Raw genomic sequence first — 19,737 nt, 5'->3', positions numbered from 1 at the left:
GGTCCCTCCCTTCTTTTTTTTCCTCTCTCCCTTTTTATCCCCCAATTCCCTCCCTCTCTTCCTTTCTCTCTGGCTCTTCTGAAGATACAGGCAAATCCAGCCTCTGCTGAGAGACCTTTGTCTCTGATCAGGCCTGACCTGGGTCACAGAGGTCAGGGGGTTACCATGACAAGCATCCCTGGCTACCCATCAGGAGGCAAGGACCAATTGAAAGAGACTGTCATTTCCCTGGGACATACTGTGTTTATTCTCAGCAGCAGACCCTGCACCAATACCATACTGTGGAAAGAGGGTGGGAGGGAGGGAGAGAAAGAAATATCAGGGTTTTATTTTATTTTTTTAAGTGTGTTCTCTGTGGGGGAGGACCACAGATTGTTCTCAGAGAGACAATTTATTTCTAATACAGAGGGATGAGGGTGGGGCTCACGTGTATTTCTGATGAACACAGTTGGTTTCACAAAGAAGGAAAAAATAAGTTATTTGGCCCAAAAGTGATTTTGTGATAGGTCTAATGGGAGGAGGATTGGGGTGGAGAATTAACAGTAATGAGTACCCTCTGTGACAAGCACTTTATGTTATTTCATCAGAACTCAGAGCAACTGCAATGAATTGTTATTACTCCAATTTTACAGAAGAGAAAACAGAGGCTCATAAAATTATAGTGACTCACCAAGCTAGATCAAACTGCTGGTAAAGTAATGGCCCTTGACCTTGAATTGAGGTTGTTTGACTCCACGGATCATGGTTTTGACACTATTCAATGCAGTTTCCCTGTTATTCTCCCATCATAATCATCTTCCTTTTGTTTCCAAGCCACTGCTTCCTCAGAAAACATGTACGACTCTCTTCCCTGACCTCTAACCTTGTCTCCCAAAGTGGACTGCTGTCCATCATAACAGAATTGCCAGGGGACTTATGGAAATTGAACATTCCTGGACCCCACGTAGACTTGCAGAATCAGGAATCTCAGGAATCAGAGTCTAGAAAGGGGCGTTTTAAACCAGATTCCCTAGATTTTAAAGCATACTGAAGTTGGGAAGTGGTTCTTTATGGCAAGTCAACACCACCAAAACAGAATTTGTTTATTTGTTTCCCAGTTATATTCTCAGTCAATATGACTCTAAAAGTAGAAAAATCTTAATTGCCTTGAAGACACAATAATGTCACATGGTCCCAGTGTGGAGGTGGGCAGCTAGGAGACCTTTAGTCCCTGGAAGTAAGACCACTCCCCATAAAACCTTGTGACATCTCTTCCTGAGTCATGGCCTTAACCACCCTCCTTGCTGCTGCTGCTGCAGCTGCTAAGTCGCTTCAGTCGTGTCCGACTCTGTGCGACCCCATAGATGGCAGCCCACCAGGCTCCCCCATCCCTGGGATTCTCCAGGCAAGAACACTGGAGTGGGTTGCCATTTCCTTCTCCAGTGCATGAAAGTGAAAAGTGAAAGTGAAGTCGCTCAGTCGTGTCCGACTGTTTGCGACTTCATCGACTGCAGCCCGCCAGGCTCCTCCGTCCATGGGATTTTCCAGGCAAGAGTACTGGAGTGGGGTGCCATTGCCTTCTCCGACCTCTCTCCTTATTTTTAGCCAAATGCCAATGCAGGCAGGTGATTCTTAGGAGATATTTTCTAGCCTTGATTTGTGTGAAGGGAGAAAAATATATTCAGTAGGGATGCACTGAGACTAAAATATTGATGAGCAATCTTGAACTATGTCTGATTAAAAACTAAAACTGATATAAACAAGCTACAGTCAGTGCTGGCCTTCTCTAGTGACTCAGACAGTCAAGAATCTGCCTGCAATGCAGGAGGTATGGGTTCGATCCCTGGATTGGGAAGATCCCCAGGAGGAGGAAATGGAAACCCACTCCACTATTCTTGCCTGGAGACTCCCGTGGACAGAGCAGCCTGGTGGGCTACAGTCCATTGGGTGGTGAAGAGTTGGACACAACTGAGTGACTAACACTTTTACAGTCAGTGCTATAGGAGGAGGACATAATTGGCATTCTCCATCATTTCTACTCCATCATTTATGTATCCCTCCCAGGCTTTCTCAACCTTCTAGTTGCCCTAGAGGTAAAATTGAGGTGGGCTAATAACACCACCTCACCTGCCTCTTGAGAAACCAATATGCAGGTCAGAAAGCAACAATTAGAACTGGACATGGAACAACAGACTGGTTCCAAATAGGAAAAGGAGTTCGTCAAGGCTGTACATTGTCACCCTGCTTATTTAACTTATATGCAGAGTACATCACGAGAAATGCTGGGCTGCATGAAGCACAAGCTGGAATCAAGATTGCCAGGAGAAATATCAATAACCTCAGATATGCAGATGATACCACCCTTATGGCAGAAAGTGAAGAGGAACTACAAAGCCTCTTGATGAAAGTGAAAGAGGAGAGTGAAAGAGTTGGCCTAAAGCTCAGCATTCAGAAAACGAAGATCATGGCATCTGGTCCCATCACTTCATGGCCCCATCACTAGATGGGGAAACAGTGGAAACAGTGTCAGACTTTATTTTTTTGGGCTCCAAAATCACTGCAGATGGTGATTGCAGCCATGAAATTAAAAGACACTTACTCCTTGGAAGGAAAGTTATGACGAACCTAGATAGCATATTCAAAAGCAGAGACATTACCTTGCCAACAAAGGTCCGTCTAGTCAAGACTATGGTTTTTCCAGTGGTCATGTATGGATGTGAGAGTTGGACTGTGAAGAAAGCTGAGCCCCGAAGAATTGATGCTTTTGAACTGTGGTGTTGGAGAAGACTCTTGAGAGTCCCTTGGACTGCAAGGAGATCCAACCAGTCCATCCTAAAGGAGGTCAGTCCTGGGTGTTCAATGAAAGGACTGATACTAAAGCTGAAACTCCAATACTTTGGCCACCTCATGAGAAGAGTTGACTCATTGGAAAAGACTCTGATTCTGGGAAGGATTGGGGGCAGGAGGAGAAGGGGACGACAGAGGATGAGATGGCTGGATGGCATCACTGACTCAATGGACGTGAGTTTGAGTAAACTCTGGGAGTTGGTGATGGACAGAGAGGCCTGGCGTGCTGCCATTCATGGGGTTGAAAAGAGTCGGACACGACTGAGCGACTGAACTGCACTGAACTGAATAATTCTGTTTGGGAGGTAAACCCCATGTCTGCCTGTTTTCTGTCCTTGCCAGAATCAGTTTGTACCTGGTTTTTCCTGAAGAGGAGCGCAGAAGTCCCTAGAAAGGGCCTATAACAGACTTCTTTCCCAAACTACCAAGTCTTAAAGTAAGACTTCGATGACAAACATAGAACCACTTCTTCCGTCTGTCCCCATCTCCTTATGATCTGTAACCACATTCATTATCTCCTACCCAAATGACCACAACAGCTTTCTAAATAACCTTCCCTGCCTGCAGTCCCCCTCACTTTGGTCCATCTCACAAACCACTGCCAGGATCATGTTTGGGAGTCTGTCTGACATGGTCCCTCCATCAGTGGCCTTCAGTGACCCCTACTGACATCAGATAAAAAAGTACAGAGACATTTGAAATCCTTTTCACTGTGACCACAACGTGTCACTCTTGCTTATTAATGTGCACGCTAGTTCAAGAGGATTTTTGTTTCTGAAAACAAGCCCTATGTTTTCCCACCTCTGTGTTTGCTTTTCCTCTGTCCCCTCCACCTGGAGTCCCTTCTCACCTATCACGGTTTCTTCAGGGGCCTGTCTTGGTTGTTGCCTCTGCCTTGAAACCTTTGGACATCCTCCCATTCCGATGCTGACTCTCCTCTTGCATGTCTGACTCTCTCAGGGCCTCGGGTAGACTATCAGGTATCTGTATAATACTGCTGATGAGCTATGCTTGATCATGCATCATTTAAGGGGTGGAATCATGTCTCTCTCACCACGGATCCCTGAAGTGCAGCACACAATTCTTTGTGTGAAGAAAAGGAATCTGGGAAGCTGCATGGAAGGCACGGGGAGTGGGTCTTAGAGCCTCTCCCACTAAGCTGCACCCTCTTGCTGTTACCTTGGCCCACACATCCGGCTTGGACAAGACATGTGACAGGACACAAACACATCATGATCACAGGGACCAGAGAAGACGCCATGTAACCACAGTCACAGTTAAAGACCAGGCTTTGACCAATGTCCCAGTTAGGGTATAACTCTCAGAAAATCCATTAAACTCTTGAGAGATGGTTTGTGAAGGAGCGTCATTACTTGAGATTTTAACTCAGGCTAATCTGGTGTGGATTCCTTCTTGGGTTGGGAAAACAGGGGCCATGCTCCCTTAGTTAGGAAATTTGAATACGTCGCTTCCAACTGAAGGGAGTATTTATCATAATAAAAGAAACTTCAGACCAGCAGATACATTGAGTTGGCAGCAGAAGTTGGCAATAGATCACAATTAGTAGGTTTACCAGTTGTCTTCCCCTAGCGACCGGCATTGGCTGTGCAGGTCTTTATCCACAACCTCAGGGCTTCGGAAACAAAACTCATCCCCTCACCCAACCCCCAGCATGCAGGGACAGCCATCAAACAGCATCTGTTTCAAAGAAACGCCACCTGTCCAAATACAAAAATCAAGCACTGAACCACCTCGCTTCCTGAGTATCTGTTTCCAGAGCAGAAGAGACAAACACACCATTCTGTCACTGACAGCCTTTTCCCGCTCCGTAGGGACACGCCTGGCCCTTGCCAAGTAGACCTGGCAAGGTTTAGAGGAACATTTGGGCCTTAGTTACCAGTTCTCTGACCTTATGGGGCAGAGCTGGGTGATCCACCTTGGAGGAGCCTGAAGCTTCTAGGAGGCAGGCTGGAAGGGAGTGAATGTTCTGCAGGTGTGATCAGGTCTAGCTTTCTGGAGAGCAGGTGGTAGAGAGGACCGCCAGGGAGGTCCTTTCTTGCCGTGGGCACTGGCACTAAGTCTGGAGCACACCCTCCTGTGAGGACTGCAGGAGTCCCACCTTTCACAGGGTGGAAGAGAGGTTTGCAACATCTGTGGTGTAAAAACTCCTAACGAGTCTGCAATTTTGTGAATGGTTAGACAGTGTTTAGAAAGGTATTTTCTGTGATTCTAAATGCTTCGAGAACAACACTGATTTCCTCTGTATCATCTTTAAGCACCTTGAAGCCCCTTTTCAATGGAGACCAAAGGTATCATGTATCAATACTACCCCTTTATGCCACTGCTCACTTCCCATCTCTGCCAATCAGAATCATTTGCTGGGATCAGATCAGTGGATCTGAGATTGTTGGGCAGGCACATGTGTCTGTGGCATTTCGTTTGCCATGACTTGCTGGTATTCGATCATACCTGGAGGAATCAGCATCATCTAGCGGAGTAAGGCAGAGACATGAAGGAAACCTGGCTGGACTGTGTGTGTGCATATGTGGTTATTTACTCATGTTTTCTGCAGCTGTTTTGCAGTGGTATGTTTCCTGGGACCTCTACCCTACTGGTTGCTAGAATGATTCCTTTTATTGCAGAGATAAGAAGTAGAATCCCATAGAGGGAGAAGGGATTTTTCCAGACGAGCAACTCAAGGCCCTCTTAGGATGAGAGTTGCTCTTCTGTTTTTGAGTCAGGGAGCCCCATGGCTATCATAACGGTTGCCAATGGAGAGAAAGGAGAACCGGGAGAGAGCTGTGGACATGTGGCCACCACCATTTATGTATTCTTGACTTGCACATCAACCATCTGACTTGGAAGATGTTTTTTTTATTACTCTTTCCTTTTATCTTGCTCTTTTTTTCTCCAAACAGTAAATGACTTGTTATGTCTTACAGAGACATAAGCAATAGAATTAAGTATTTCTTTAATAGAGTTGAACTATTTTCAATACTTATCTCAGAAAGAAACTTTGATCATGTAAAACCCATAAAGGCAGTGTTACTGCTCAAAAAAGTGGTGCATTAAAAAAAGAAGTGCATTAAAGTGAGCATTCACTATCACCTTTAGGCTTCAAAGTGGTGAGTGGATGCTCTGGGCTCCAAAAGTCCGCTTGCAGATCTTTTGAGTTGATGGTTATTGTTTGACCCATGTACATAGGTACTGGGAAACCTGGTCTAAGTCCAGTCTTCTGCCTTTAATGGTGCTGTCAGTCATGGACCCCAGCAGAGTGTTAGAGTAAGTACAGCCATGGGCTCTGAAGTCAGACTGCCTGGACTTGAAATCTGGCTCCTTTATTAGCTGTGTCCACTTGGTCGGGTAACTTAATTCTGTGCTGCTCTTTCCTCATCTGTACAGTGGGGATGGTGGTACTTCATAGGGAAATCAAGAGGATAATATGAGATAATGCATAGCACAGTGTGTGGCGTGTGGTAGGCAGTCACTCAGCAGTAGCTTTTGTTACAGTGGAAAGTCATTTGAATTGCCAGATGACCTGAGATTTGTGTTCATGTTACTGACTTTGTCACTATGTTCTGGGCATCTGTGTGTGAGATAGGAAGATGGAGGTAATGTATTGAGTGGGCAATTCATGTCACTTTCTGTACCTATCCCCTGCCCCCAACTTTACATCCAAATATTTGGATCAAATGAGGTCCCTGACTTAATAAAACCTTCAGTAAATTATAACAGTGCAGCATCATTGGTGTTCCTGGACCTATAAAAACACATTCTCTACTTTAGGCCTTTCTAGGGTGATGCTTTGTAAGTATCTCAAAGTCTCTTGCCAAGCACTGTCCTCTGGATCCTCTTTGAACTTTGCCTAAATGTGTACAAAGAGCTTTTTAAGTTTTTCCAGACAAAAATGCATGATTTATAAAATACCAGGCCATTTTGTTTCCTTTTATTAGGTCACATTCAATTATTTTTATATTCCTACAGATATGTTTATTTCCTGATATTTGGACAGTTACAATTCTTCAATATATTTTCATTTCTATTCAGATAAGGACAAAAATCCTTAACAAAATCTATTTGCAATTCTCCAGTCATAGCTAAACCTTTTCTCTTAGTTATTACCTGTGTTCTAGGAGGATTTAGCTTCTTTTGGTTTATGAGCTGTACCAAAATTTCTTGTCTTAAGAATCTTTGCACATTTTGTTCCCTCTGCCCAGACTGTTCTCTACCCCTCCCCTCACTGAACTTACTTAACTCCTATTGATACATCATATTTCAGCTTGAAAAAAGTATCCTTGGAAGAGTCTTCTCAGCTACATCCCACCCATCCTGCATTCCAGTTGGACCTTGTTATCTCTGGGTGTATTTGAGATCTTCTCTGTGTCTTTACTGTTCTGTAATTTCGACTGAATCAGCTGCTGGTTTTCATCTTTTTATCCAGCTTGGGAGTCAAAATTTTTGAATCTGAGTCTTTATGTTTTCCATAAATTCTGGAAAATTCCCTTCAAATATTACCCCTGCTTCACCCTCTCTTGTCTCCATCTGGAACTTAAAGAAGATGCACCTGGGTGTTTTTTTTTTTTTTCTCTCTCTCTCTCTCTCTCATGTCTGTTCACCTCTTTATTATATTTTTAATCCTTCTATGTGATAGTCTAGGGAATTTTATCTGATTTTTTCTGGTACACTAATTTTCTCTTCAACTCTGTCTAATTTGCTGTTTAACACTTCCACTGACATTTTATATTAATGACTACTTTTCTTCTCTAAATCCTAACTGGTACTTTTCCAAATATGTCTGGTCTTTTATGATAGTGCCTTTTTCTTTTAAAAGTATTTTTGATTGCTTTTATGTTTTTACTTTTACTTCTGATTCTTGCTCATGTACTATATGTTGTCACATAATTTATAACTTTTTTGTGCTTAGGGTAGCCTCAGAATAATTAGCTTCTTATTATGGTTTTGATTTCCTTTTTGGGGTAGAGATTTCTTAACTCGCATTTAAAAGGCCTTTTGTTACATCTTTCTCCAGTATATCTAGGTGTTTTATAGTGGGAGTTTTACTCTGCCAAATTGTTGAAAGTAGGTGTCCTCTGCATCCCGTTTTATAGACTGTCATAATAGTCAGGGACCATTAAACAATAATCATCTGTTTAATGTCTTTCTTCCCTTCAAGACTGTAGTTCCATGGGGACAGGGGCTGTGTTTGTCTTACCCCCAAATTGTAGCTCCAGCTCCTAGCCTAGTGCCTAGATTGTTGTAGGGATCAATATGATTGAAATAAACGAATGATACGGAGGCAGAGGTGGCTCTGGATGTCATGTCATGATGGGTTAGGAGCCCCTCTCCATCTTTTTACAACCTTTTACACACTCTCACCTTTCCTTGAATGCTACTCTTCCCTAAAATGATTTAATCCCTCTGTAATTGACATAATGTCTTGCAGGTGACTTCATACTGTATTGCATTTAATTACCTTCTGTATAGATTATTCCATTTGAACTTAAAACCACTTTAAACCTAGGAAAGGATTAGGTGATTATCCTCTCTTTATAGATGAGGATACTGAAGGTCGGGGAGATATGTCTTACCTTTTGTAAGACAGTCATTAGTAAATCTCAAAGTTAAATCTAGGCCTTTAGACTTTAGTTCTATAAGGCTCTGCCACAACTCTTTGCAATGCATACCAGAGGCTCTTCATGTGAAAATAAAGTCCTCTTTGTTTCTTTCCTGAACTACCTATTTCTTGCTCAAGAAATCAGCATCTAGGATAGAATGGGTGCTGACACTCAATTGGTGTCATTTCAGTTTCCATGGCTAGAATCTTAGGGCTCAGATGACTTGATTTTTCATTTGGACCATGTGTTTGTTTCTTTGGAGACAAACATTACAAACCACTTTCTGTCAAAGAATCCAGGTTGCTGGAGAACCCTGTTTGTGGCCTAGTTGGATGTGGAGATGTCTGGTAAAGGGTGGCATGTTACAAGTCACACAATAGAAACACAGGGTTCATCAGTGTTGAACACTGGGAGGGGTGAGACGAGGCATGGAGAGGGAACACACGGGCAGTGACAGAGCAAGCTGAGGCCCCCGGGTCAATTTCCAACCTCCGGGCTGAAGATCGCAGGTGGCTGGAATCTCCCAGGCCCACAGGTATCCAAGAAGAGACCTCTTGACAGCTCCTGTGTGGCTCTGGAGCCATGTGGCAGACACGGCAGCTTCCTTTCTGAGGCAGGGAGGGGAGAGGGAGTACCGAGGAAGCAAATCTTGGCTACTTACCTCAGGGCGGACCCCTTGGGCGTCGCAATGCCATAGCCTTTCGAATCCAAGTTACCTCCCACCTTCATGGTGTCACAGGGTTTCCGCTGCTCAATGTACTCATTCATGGTGGACTCTAGAAGGTAGGCGTATTTGCCTTTGGATTTCCTTACTCGGATCATCCCCTCCTCTGTGGTCCGCACAAACACGGATGGCTCTGCTGACTTCATGTACGTCCACATCTTCTCAAACACGGCAATTTTAGACCTCTGGCCAGGGACAGAACAAAGCTGGAATGAAGCATGGGCTGCGCTTGGCATGGAGGTCGGCGCACACACACTAATGAAGAGCTGAGTGTGGCTTGATCACACATTCATGAGCGAGATTAGCTCAGGAAGAAACAAATTATGAGTGATTGCAAAATAAGAGGCTCTAATTAGTACCAGTAGGCTCCGAAGTACAAATATCTTGCAAATACAGAATGAATAGGAGAACTCAGAATCTTTTAATTACTGCTAAGTAGTTAGATTCCTCTTAAACATGGGAAGACTTAAGAAACTGGGGCTCTGTCTGACTCTTAAAGACATCAAAGGACCTATCTATTGTTCAATAAGGTCATATTTACACAGTCCTGAAGAAGTGGAGAGCTGACTACAGCTGGAATCTGAGTTCATCATTAAAAGACAACAATAAAGAATTTTTAGATCATAGGTGCCAAGTTACATTCATCTCGTATTGCAAGACTGTTCTCAGAATGTAATTTGTTGTCCGATAAAGTTAATAACTTGGGACTTGATATGGTCTTCTGCTAACATTTCAGAAGCCTCTATACTCAGCCAAGCTGCTTTCCTCATTTCCTCCTGAACTTATTTTAGACCTTCTTTCCTTTGTGACTTCAGCTCGTTTGTTCACTCCCCTGGAGACACTGATTCTCTCCAGCCACATTCCACTTATTATCTCACAGGTCAGAACAAGTAGTGTGTATTCTGAGACTATCTTGGCTCCAAGGACAATAGTTCTCAGATTCCAGTGGGCACCAGAATCCTGTATGGAGACTGTAAATATGCAGGACCCAGGCTCTAAACCTAGAGATTTGGTTTCAGCAGGTGTGGGGTGAGGCCTAGAATAAATCTTTTTCAGAAGCTCCCCATGTGGTTCATTTGTATGGCCTGTGTGCCCTTACTTTAGAAGGAATGTTGTGAGGATTGATGCTCCTCTAGGACACACAGTCCGGTCACTCACTGGATATCCAGGCTAGACTGTTAAGGATTGAGAGCCATGCACACTTGGGCACAGGTGTCAAGTTTGTGGGCACTGCCTGGGGATAGGGGACATCTTTCCTGCTGTGAGTCCTTCACAGAATCTAACCTTTCATCTAGCAGGCTCCTGGTCAGGGTCCCTGATCCAGAATGACAAATCAGCATTGTCCTGTGTGATGTTATTCCCAAAAAGCGTCCCTTCACTGGTAGGTATTAAATAGATGTATGTTAGGGCTGCTGATGTCCGGCTTTTGAAAATGCTTTGTAAATGGACAAGTGTTAAACACATATGTTCATGTGTGTGTGTGTGTGTGCTTAGTTGTGTCAGACTCTCTGTGACCCCATGGACTTTAGCCCATCAGGGTCCTCTGTCTGGAATTTCCCAGGCAAGAATATTGGAGTGGATTGCCCTTTCCTCCTCCAGGGCATCTTCCTGACCCAGGGGTTGAACCCATGTCTCTTGCATTGGTATGTGGATTCTTTACTGCTGAGCACCTGGAAAACCCTAAACACATAAAAGGGACTATATTTTAAAACTTTTTATTTTGTATTGGAGTATAGGCAGTTAAATTCTCCAAGCTATGCTTCAGCGATACGTGAACTGTGAACTTCCAGATGTTCAAGCTGGTTTTAGAAAAGGCAGAGGAACCAGAGATCAAATTGCCAACATCTGCTGGATCATGGAAAAAGCAAGAGAGTTCCAGAAAAACATCTATTTCTGCTTTATTGACTATGCCAAAGCCTTTGACTATGTGATCACAATAAACTGTGGAAAATCCTGAAAGAGATGGGAATACCAGACCACCTGACCTGCCTCTTGAGAATCCTGTATGCAGGTCAGGAAGCAACAGTTAGAACTGGACATGGAACAACAGACTGGTTCCAAATAGGAAAAGGAGTAAGTACATCAAGGCTGTATATTGTCACCCTGCTTATTTAACTTATATGCAGAGAACATCATGTGAAATGCTGGGCTGGAGGAAGCCCAAGCTGGAATCAAGATTGCCGGCAGAAATATCAATAACCTCATATACTCAGATGATTCCACCCTTATGGCAGAAAGTGAAAAAGAACTAAAGAGCCTCTTGATTAAAGTGAAAGAGGAGAGTGAAAAAGTTGGCTTAAAGCTCAACATTCAGAAAATGAAGATCATGGCATCTGGTCCCATGACTTCATGGGAAATAGATGGGGAAACAGTGGAAACAGTGTCAGACTTTATTTTGGGGGGCTCCAAAATCACTGCAGATGGTGATTGAGGGGCATGAAATTAAAAGATGCTTACTCCTTGGAAGGAAAGTTATGACCAACCTAGATAGCATATTGAAAAGCAGAGACATTACTTTGTCAACAAAGGTCCATCTACTCAAAGCTATGGTTTTTCCAGTGGTCATGTATGGATGTGAGAGTTGGACTGTAAAGAAAGCCAAGTGCCAAAGAATTGATGCTTTTGAACTGTGGTATTGGAGAAGACTCTTGAGAGTCCCTTGGACTGCGAGGAGATCCAACCAGTCCATCCTAAAGGAGATCTGTCCTGGGTATTCACTGAAAGGACTGATGTTGAAGCTGAAACTCCAATACTTTGGCCACCTGATGCGAAGAGCTGACTCATTTGAAAAGACCCTGATGCTGGGAAAGATTGAGGGCAGGAGGAGAAAGGGACGACAGAGGATGAAATGGTTGGATGGCATCACTGATTCAATGGACATGAGTTTGGGTAAACTCTGGGAGTTGGTGATGGACAGGGAGGCCTGGTGTGCTGCGGTTCGTGGGGTCACAAAGAGTCGGACATGACTGAGCAACTGTACTGAACTGAACTGATAGGCAATTAACAATGATAGTTTCAGGTGCACATGAAAGGGACTCAGCCATACAAAGGGGATATATTTTTTAAAGACAGTTACTACTAGAGTCAGGCAACGTATCTAATCTAGTGATTGATATATAGATTACAGATTTCTTTATACATGTAATATGTCATTATTCCTCACGCACAATATCAGGATTATTTTCTTGATATCAACAGGAGTTGGCAAAATACTGACATACATTTAGCTTGTTGTTTGAACCAGCTGATCTCTAAAGATATTTGGGCCCAGGAAAATTCTAGCTCTCAAGGAAAAATGAATGGAGATAGTTACTGGGAATGGTTAGTGAAGCATTTGGTAGAGGGAGTTGTAAGATAGTCTTTAATCAAGTAAACTAGGTGATTTGTTTCATAAGTGGGCACCAGTGTGCACCCTGGCCTGAGGGTGAAGAGCCCTGGGTTCCAGGCTTCTATCTACTGCTAACTTTCCCCATTTGTTCCATGAGGAGTTTAGGTATGGTCACCGTTCAGTTCCTTGCTAACTTGAAATATTTGAATCTTTACATGAAGATTCATCATTCAAGCAACACTGTCCTGGGGAGGGGGGAAAAGAAAGGAGAAAAGGGAGGGAGGATCTCAACTTAGGAAAAGAAATACCCCTGACCAACATGGGATCTGCAGTATATTCAATATTCTCTTATAGGAAACTGAGAAATAGATAAAATCAGCTGTGCCCAGATTTTCAGATCATCTTCCAGGCCCAGAACCAACAAAACACACAGCAGGGCAATTGCAAGATGCAATTTGACCTGACAGGATGGTCACAGCGGGGAGCGGGGCTGCAGACAGGCTGAGCTGCTGCTCTGGGCAACAGTATGCGGAAAATTAATATGTCCCCTCCGCCTCACCCCAGTGCCCCCGGCACCAAGGCTGCACTCACAGTCTCTGGGTTTGAACTATCAGGAAAATCTCATCTTCAGGAACACGAAGACAGCGTGGCAGGGAGGATGGGAAAGCAGGCTTGGGGTGTTTGTTCTTGGATCTCTCTATCATCTGCAGCTCCCACGGCCCTTCACACATCTTAATTAACTGTCGATGGAGGACTGAGTGACTCTGGGTTGGGGCTACCAAAGAGCTCTCGGCTGCCATGGGGACGACAAGCTAGATTTTTCAGAGATTAAAAAAAAAAACAAAAAACTGTTCCTAATCAGTTACTAACAAGACTGAAGGTGCCGGTGAGAGCAGGAAGGGAATTGTATATCATACACTCTAAAGTCCTCAAAGCACTTGATACAGACTAGGGTATGTGAGGGGGTCTAATTCAGTGGAAGAGCTTTGAAGTGTCCATGAATATAGAAATGGAGGGTGTTTGGGGGATCTGTATAAAGCTGAGAAATGTGCTCAGAGTCCCTGGCGTACACTTACTTAAGCAGTTGCCTGTAATCTGGCGCTCTATGAGAGGGATATTTTAATGACGGTATTGGTTCCCTTCTGTGGAAGTGCCCCTGGACAAGGGATATCCCTACCCTGAAGAACTCCTTTGTAGATCCCGCTTCCAGGGTCCCGTAAGCGATTTCCGTCTGCTTTGCTAGGTCCTCAGCACTCTCGATGGGAGACACCATCCTCTCCACCGTCAGGAAGGCGGCCAGGTTGGCTGTGTAGGAGGAGATGATGATCAAGGTGAAGAACCACCAGACGCCGCCCACGATGCGGCCAGACAAGGACCTGCAGGCCAAAGGGAAGAGATGTCAGAAGCGCAGACGTCAATTATAGAAGGCTGTGTGACAGGTGGTGCTGTAAAAAACCCACCTGCTAATGCAGGAGACATAAGAGACGTGGGTTTAATCCCTGGGTTGGGAACATCCCCTGGAGGAGGGCATGGTAACCAACTCCATTATTCTTGCCTGGAGAATCCTTTGGACAGAGGAGCCTGGCGGGCTGCAGTCCACAGGGTTGCCACAAAGTCAGACATGACTGAAGTGACTTAGCACGCACACACGTGGGTGGGGCCAAGGGCTAGCCCTAGCTCATCAGCAGAGCTGTCAAGCCCTATTGCACCCTTCTCTTCTGTCAGCAGAGTGTGAGAATCCAAATGTCAGAGCCTCCTGTGCATTTTCGTTCCTTATCGTGGATGAGGACTTGTGGGGTTGCCATTCAAGGGTGAGACAGCTCTGCAGGCACATCTTCACACTCACTGTCACACATGCACACACATTGAGACACATGCCAACAAAGAGATACACCAACACTTGCCCATGAAATCACCAACACGTATAAACATCCTGTTATGTGCAGTTACATATATGCCAGAAGTATGAACATGCATACATGAATGCAGTACATTTACACGCATGGTGCACACATTTGATCATGTCCAGAGGTATTTTCAGACTGCCTTCTAGCCAATGCCCTCCTGGCTGGCAAAGGCCACCAAAATGATGGATTAGAAGAAAGGGAAGGGAGACCATTTTAGAAAGAAAAGACACCACCAGCATTCTGTCCAGCCACTTCGGGGAATGTCACTTGTTGAGTGCAGGCACAGTTCTCTTACTCTGGTGAAAGAGAACTTGACTGAAGTAAAAGACAAAGGATAGTCTAATCTGGATCAAAGTGGCAAATATGACAATCATACATGAGAAATTCATCCTTGAGATTATTGTCCTATTCTCCTCTCTTATTCAGAGAAGGCAATGGCAACCCACTCCAGTACTCTTGCCTGGAAAATCCCATGGACAAAGGAGCCTGGTGGGCTGCAGTCCACGGGGTTGCTGAGGGTCGGACACGACTGAGCGACTTCACTTTCACTTTTCAGTTTCATGCATTGGAGAAGGAAATGGCAACCCACTCCAGTGTTCTTGCCTGGAGAATCCCAGAGATGGGGGAACCTGGTGGGCTGCCGTCTGTGGGGTTGCACAGAGTGAGACACGACTGAAGTGACTTAATGCTAATGTTCCTCTCTTATTCCCAAAGCTGTGAAGAGAAACATGACCAGCCAAGAGTTCTACTGTGACTGTTTGGATTTAGCTAGGAGATTTCAAGTCCAGGGCTTCCCAAAGATATTACTAGTGATGTTGATGTTATATGGGCTGATTTTATATGGTGGCCAGACGTGGCATCAAGTCAGACTCAATCAGATAGTGACAAAGTTATTCCATTACTCCTTCCATCCTGCTTAGTTTGTTAAGGAAGTGTCATCCCGAAGCCACTGTACCCTTAATCCCTTTATAACATGTACTCTGACAGCCTCAAGCTCAGGGGTGACAATGCTTAACTAGAACCTCATGCTTAACAACGAGAGTAATCACTAGTCCAAACCACTGAGTTTTACTGATAAAGAAACTCAGGAGTCCCAAGTCACACTGACCCAGGAGCAGCACCCAGGCCTGCTGGCTGGCTTGATTGTTGAGACCTTGTCAACCCTCTCTGTATTATTCCCATGTTCCTGTCTGCTCCACTTTGTTTTGGTTCCTGGGAGATTCCTTTTCACTCTAGGCAGGCAGTGTTCACCCCAAGAAAACCAACAAATACTTATTGCTTGTTCTATGGATGGCACTGTCCTAGATGCTTCAGAGGAAGAGGGAAATAAAAGGAGACTTGTTCAAAGGAGTGAAAACATGAGAGTGCAACGAAGCCATGTCCTTTGAAGAACAGCTGCAGGAAGAGGGGTGGCTGTACAGGAAGAAGAGGCTTGGAGAGGTGTGTGCACTGAAGGACTGAGGTGAGGCTTGTGCCACATGACCTGATCCAGGCGCATTTGGTAGAAGTTACAGGAAACAGATGCTGTCTGAATAGGAGGAAGATGTTTCTGATGGCGAGTATAGTGCAATGGTGGCTATTCTGGGGGTGAGAGAGAGTTTCCCCATTTCTGAAGATGTTCAAGTGATAAATCATTTGTAGAGATGTACTTGGTGCCCACCCATGGTTCTCCAGGGTACTAAGTGCTAGGGACACAAAATAAACCAGATAGAGGAAGGGCCAAGCATCACATGGGAGCAGAGACCAACTGCTTCCTCTTACACACCTAGCTCTGACATTGTGTGATTTGAAATCATTAGGAGGTAGGCCAGGATGCATGGATTCTATTGGACAGTTAAGCAAGATGAGACACATAGAGGCAAATCATTTTCCTAATGCCTGAGGAGTCATACGCAGTTGTACTCCAGATCATACTAGTCTTCTGATGACTGGTCCAGTGTTCTGTTCGCTTTCTCTGCTGTGTGTTAAGTCGCTTCAGTTGCATCAGACTCTTTGCAGCCCCATGGACTGTAGCCTGCCAGGCTCCTCTGTCCATGGGTTTCTCCAGGCAAGAAACTGGAGTGGGTTGCCATGTTCTCCTCCAAGGGATCTTCTTGACCCAGGGATGGAACCTGCATCTCTTACGTCTCCTGCATTGGCAGGCGGATTCTTTACCACTAGCGCTGTTATAGGTGTGCAGGGTTGTGAGGAGATGCTTCTTTTCCAGCTCTGGATGATCACAAGGACACTTAACTGGATTTCTTGTTTCCATTCCACTCCCCAGCCCCCATCTTCCCACTCCTCTGCCTAATCAGCTCTGCACAAGGCAGCCTGCATGATCTTTGGAAAAACATTGATTTACATCCTGTTTCTTTGTTGCTTAAAACCCATCAAAGCTCTCTTCTTACACTTGGAATAAAATTCAACTCCTCAGTGGCCCTGTGTGGTCTGGCCCTTGGTTATCTCACCATTGCCGTTACAACATGGATTCTGTAACTCCAGTCACACGGAAATTTGTTTGATCCTTCATACTCAAAAGCCTCTCACCCTTAGTACATGCTGCTCTTTCCCATGATCAATGCATCAACCCTATTCATCCTTCAGACCTCAGCCTAGTCCTCACTCTTTCAGCATTCGAGCTTATGACTTTCAGATCCCGACGCAACTCACATCACAGTTGATGTCTGACATCTATTTGTGTGAGTGACTGTCAGTTGTACCCCCTCGAGCACGTTCTCTGTGAGAGTAAAGGAACTTATAGCTCTTTTGTGCTGTGTGGAATCTCTAGCACACAGTACACACTCAGCCTCAATAACAAGTGAATGGCACAGATGCCACCTCTTTTAGAACTGGATGGCTCCCTTCATGTTAGATTCTGGAGCTCAGGAATAACTTTCAGGGTCAGGATAATTCTAACCTGCTTATGTTTCACCATGTCTGGCCCCAAACTGTGTGTTCAGGATGGCCACGTTATGTGAACTGAGAGACCCAGCTAAGGTCTCCCCACGTGGGGCTCATCTGGTGAAGCTCAAAGTCTTTCCAAGAAAGGTCCTGGTCTGTTCTTTCATGAATATTTATCAGCTGGGTGTTGAGAGATGCATACCCTGTAGAGGATTCCCCACACCCCCCTACTTGATGAAGATAACAAAGAAAAATTCTTCTGCTCCACAGCCAGGAGAGTAACTGTCATCATGAAATAGCTGAGGGGCTCTTCAAAATGAGACATGATTCCAGTGCTCTGTTTATATTCAGGCTATAATATGGAACCTGAGTATGAGTGAACCCCCTTTCAGCTCAGAGTTGGCATAGGCAAAGCTGAGCCTCCACGTGAGAAGTCCGTATGTTCCCAGCTCCATCCCAGAGGCAGGGAGCTGGAGTAATTTAATATTAGAAGCTAGGGCTGGCAGTGAGAGTCTTTGCTGCTTCACTGACCAGCCCGGTATCCTTGGCAAGCTGCCTACCTGGCTGGGCCTAAGTCTCCTTCCTGTTTCGTGGGTGAGACTAACCCCTATCTCGTGGTGGGAAACCAAAACTTTCAGAACTAGAAAGATTCTTAGTCCATTTTTTTTTTCCTTTAATGGATACAAGCTATTGCAATTCAAATGGTAGAGGGGAAAGTACTCTGAAAAGTGCTGTTGAAACAGAAGACATTATTTTGATGATGATCATGTTTCCCCCAGGGAGTCACAGGGCAAAGAACCACTTTTCTTAGTAGGGATGGAACAACTGTAATCTGAACCCCTTGAAGTTCTGCCCAATCACCTGAATTTTATTAGTCTTGTAACTTGGCATAGCTCTTCACCTGAATTTTATTAGTCTTATAATATGGCATAGCTCTTCGCCAAACTTCTAGGTAACCGAGGAAACACTATGTTCCCCCAGCACTGGCCACGATTTATGTGGCTTGTTGGACTTCTGTCTTACTTGAACTTGATTCATAGCCCTGTGAAGTAGACAGGGAGGAATGAATGCCCCCATCTGAGAGACCAAAGAACCGCAGGTCAGGGACGTAAAGGGACTTGTCCAGGGTCACACAGTGAGGCAGAGCTGGGACTAGGACCCAGGACATTGTATTTCCTGTCCACTCCAGCCACTGCAGAGTACTCCCTGCTTTACCAAGTTCTGATCTGTCTGTAGAAGGACATGGACTTCCTCACCCACGATGACTCTATGATGCTGGATCATGGCCAACACTCACCTCTTTTTTTTTTTTTTTTTTTTTTTACTTTGGGACTATTTTGATTGATTGAAGTATAGATGATTTACAACATTGTGTTAATTTCTGCTATACAACAAAGTGATTCAATTATGCCCCTATTCATCCCTTTTGTTTATCATAGGATACTGAATATAGTTCTCTAAACTATTCAGTAGGACCTTGTTTATCCATCCTATGTGTAATAGTTTACATCTGCTAACCCTAATTTCCCACTCCATCCCTTCCCCATCCCCTTCCCTCCTGGCAGCCACATTCCTGTTCTCTATGTCCTTGAGTCTTTTTCTGTTTCATATAGATTCATTTGTGTCCAATTTTAGATACTACATATAAGTGATGTCATATGATATTTATCTTCCTCTGCCTGGCTTACTTCACTCATTATGACAATCTCTAGGTCCATCCATGTTGCTGGAAATGGCATTATTTCATTCTTTTAATGGCCGAGTAGTATTCCATTGCATATGTGTACCATCTTCTTTGTCTTTATGGATAAAGAAGATGGACATCGAGGTTGTTTCCCTGTCTTGGCTGTTGTGAATGGTGCTGCTATGAGCATAGGGGTGCATGAATTTTTTGGATTAAATTTTTGTCTGGATATATGCTCAGGAATGTTCACCTCCTGTAATGTTCCCCAGAACCTTTGGAATCCACACAAAGCAGTTTGGCCACCATCCTCTCCACAGAATTAGAAATCTGTTTGCACTTTTTGTTGTTGTTTTTGTTGAATAACAAGTCACTACGAGTTTAGTAACTCACTGATGATCTCCTAGTTCTTTAGGTCAGAAGTCTGAGTGAGGGTGTCTAGACTCTACTCAGTGTCTCGTCCGGCTGAAATCAACATATTGGCTGGGGCTGTGGTTCTCATTTGGAGGTTGGGGTCTTCTTTCATGCTTACTGGCTGTTTGCAGAATTCATCTCCTCGTGGTTGTGGGAATGAGGCCGTCATTTCCTTGCTGGCTATCCACCAGAAGCTGGTCTCAGCTCCTGGAAGCTGCCAGCATCCCTCATCATCTGCCCCCTCCACCTTCAAGCAAGTGAGAGTGTGGCAAATCCCTTAATTCTTCCAATTTTTCTGACTTCTAGCTCTGGAGAAAACGCTCTGCATTTAAAGGGCTTATCAGATTGGGTGATGGCCATCT

At 44.5% G+C, this 19,737-nt stretch overlaps 1 protein-coding gene across 6 annotated transcripts in view; it reads right to left on the bottom strand.

Moving 5' to 3' along the window:
• GRIA1 (glutamate ionotropic receptor AMPA type subunit 1) overlaps positions 1-19,737 on the bottom strand; it is a 349,422-nt gene that overhangs the window by 30,724 nt on the left and 298,961 nt on the right. For all 6 annotated transcript variants that reach the window (XM_068981166.1, XM_068981165.1, XM_068981167.1 and 3 more), the window contains 2 exons: positions 13,671-13,869; positions 9,103-9,350 (listed from right to left, as the gene is read on the bottom strand). In XM_068981166.1, coding sequence (XP_068837267.1) covers positions 9,103-9,350; positions 13,671-13,869 — 447 coding nt within the window. The remainder of the gene's footprint in view (positions 1-9,102; positions 9,351-13,670; positions 13,870-19,737) is intronic.

The sequence above is a fragment of the Capricornis sumatraensis genome, chromosome 9, assembly GCF_032405125.1.
Source record: "Capricornis sumatraensis isolate serow.1 chromosome 9, serow.2, whole genome shotgun sequence".
Lineage (NCBI taxonomy): Eukaryota > Metazoa > Chordata > Mammalia > Artiodactyla > Bovidae > Capricornis > Capricornis sumatraensis.
Note: the sequence above shows the minus strand (reverse complement) of the source record. Positions and strands in the feature narration are given on the sequence as shown.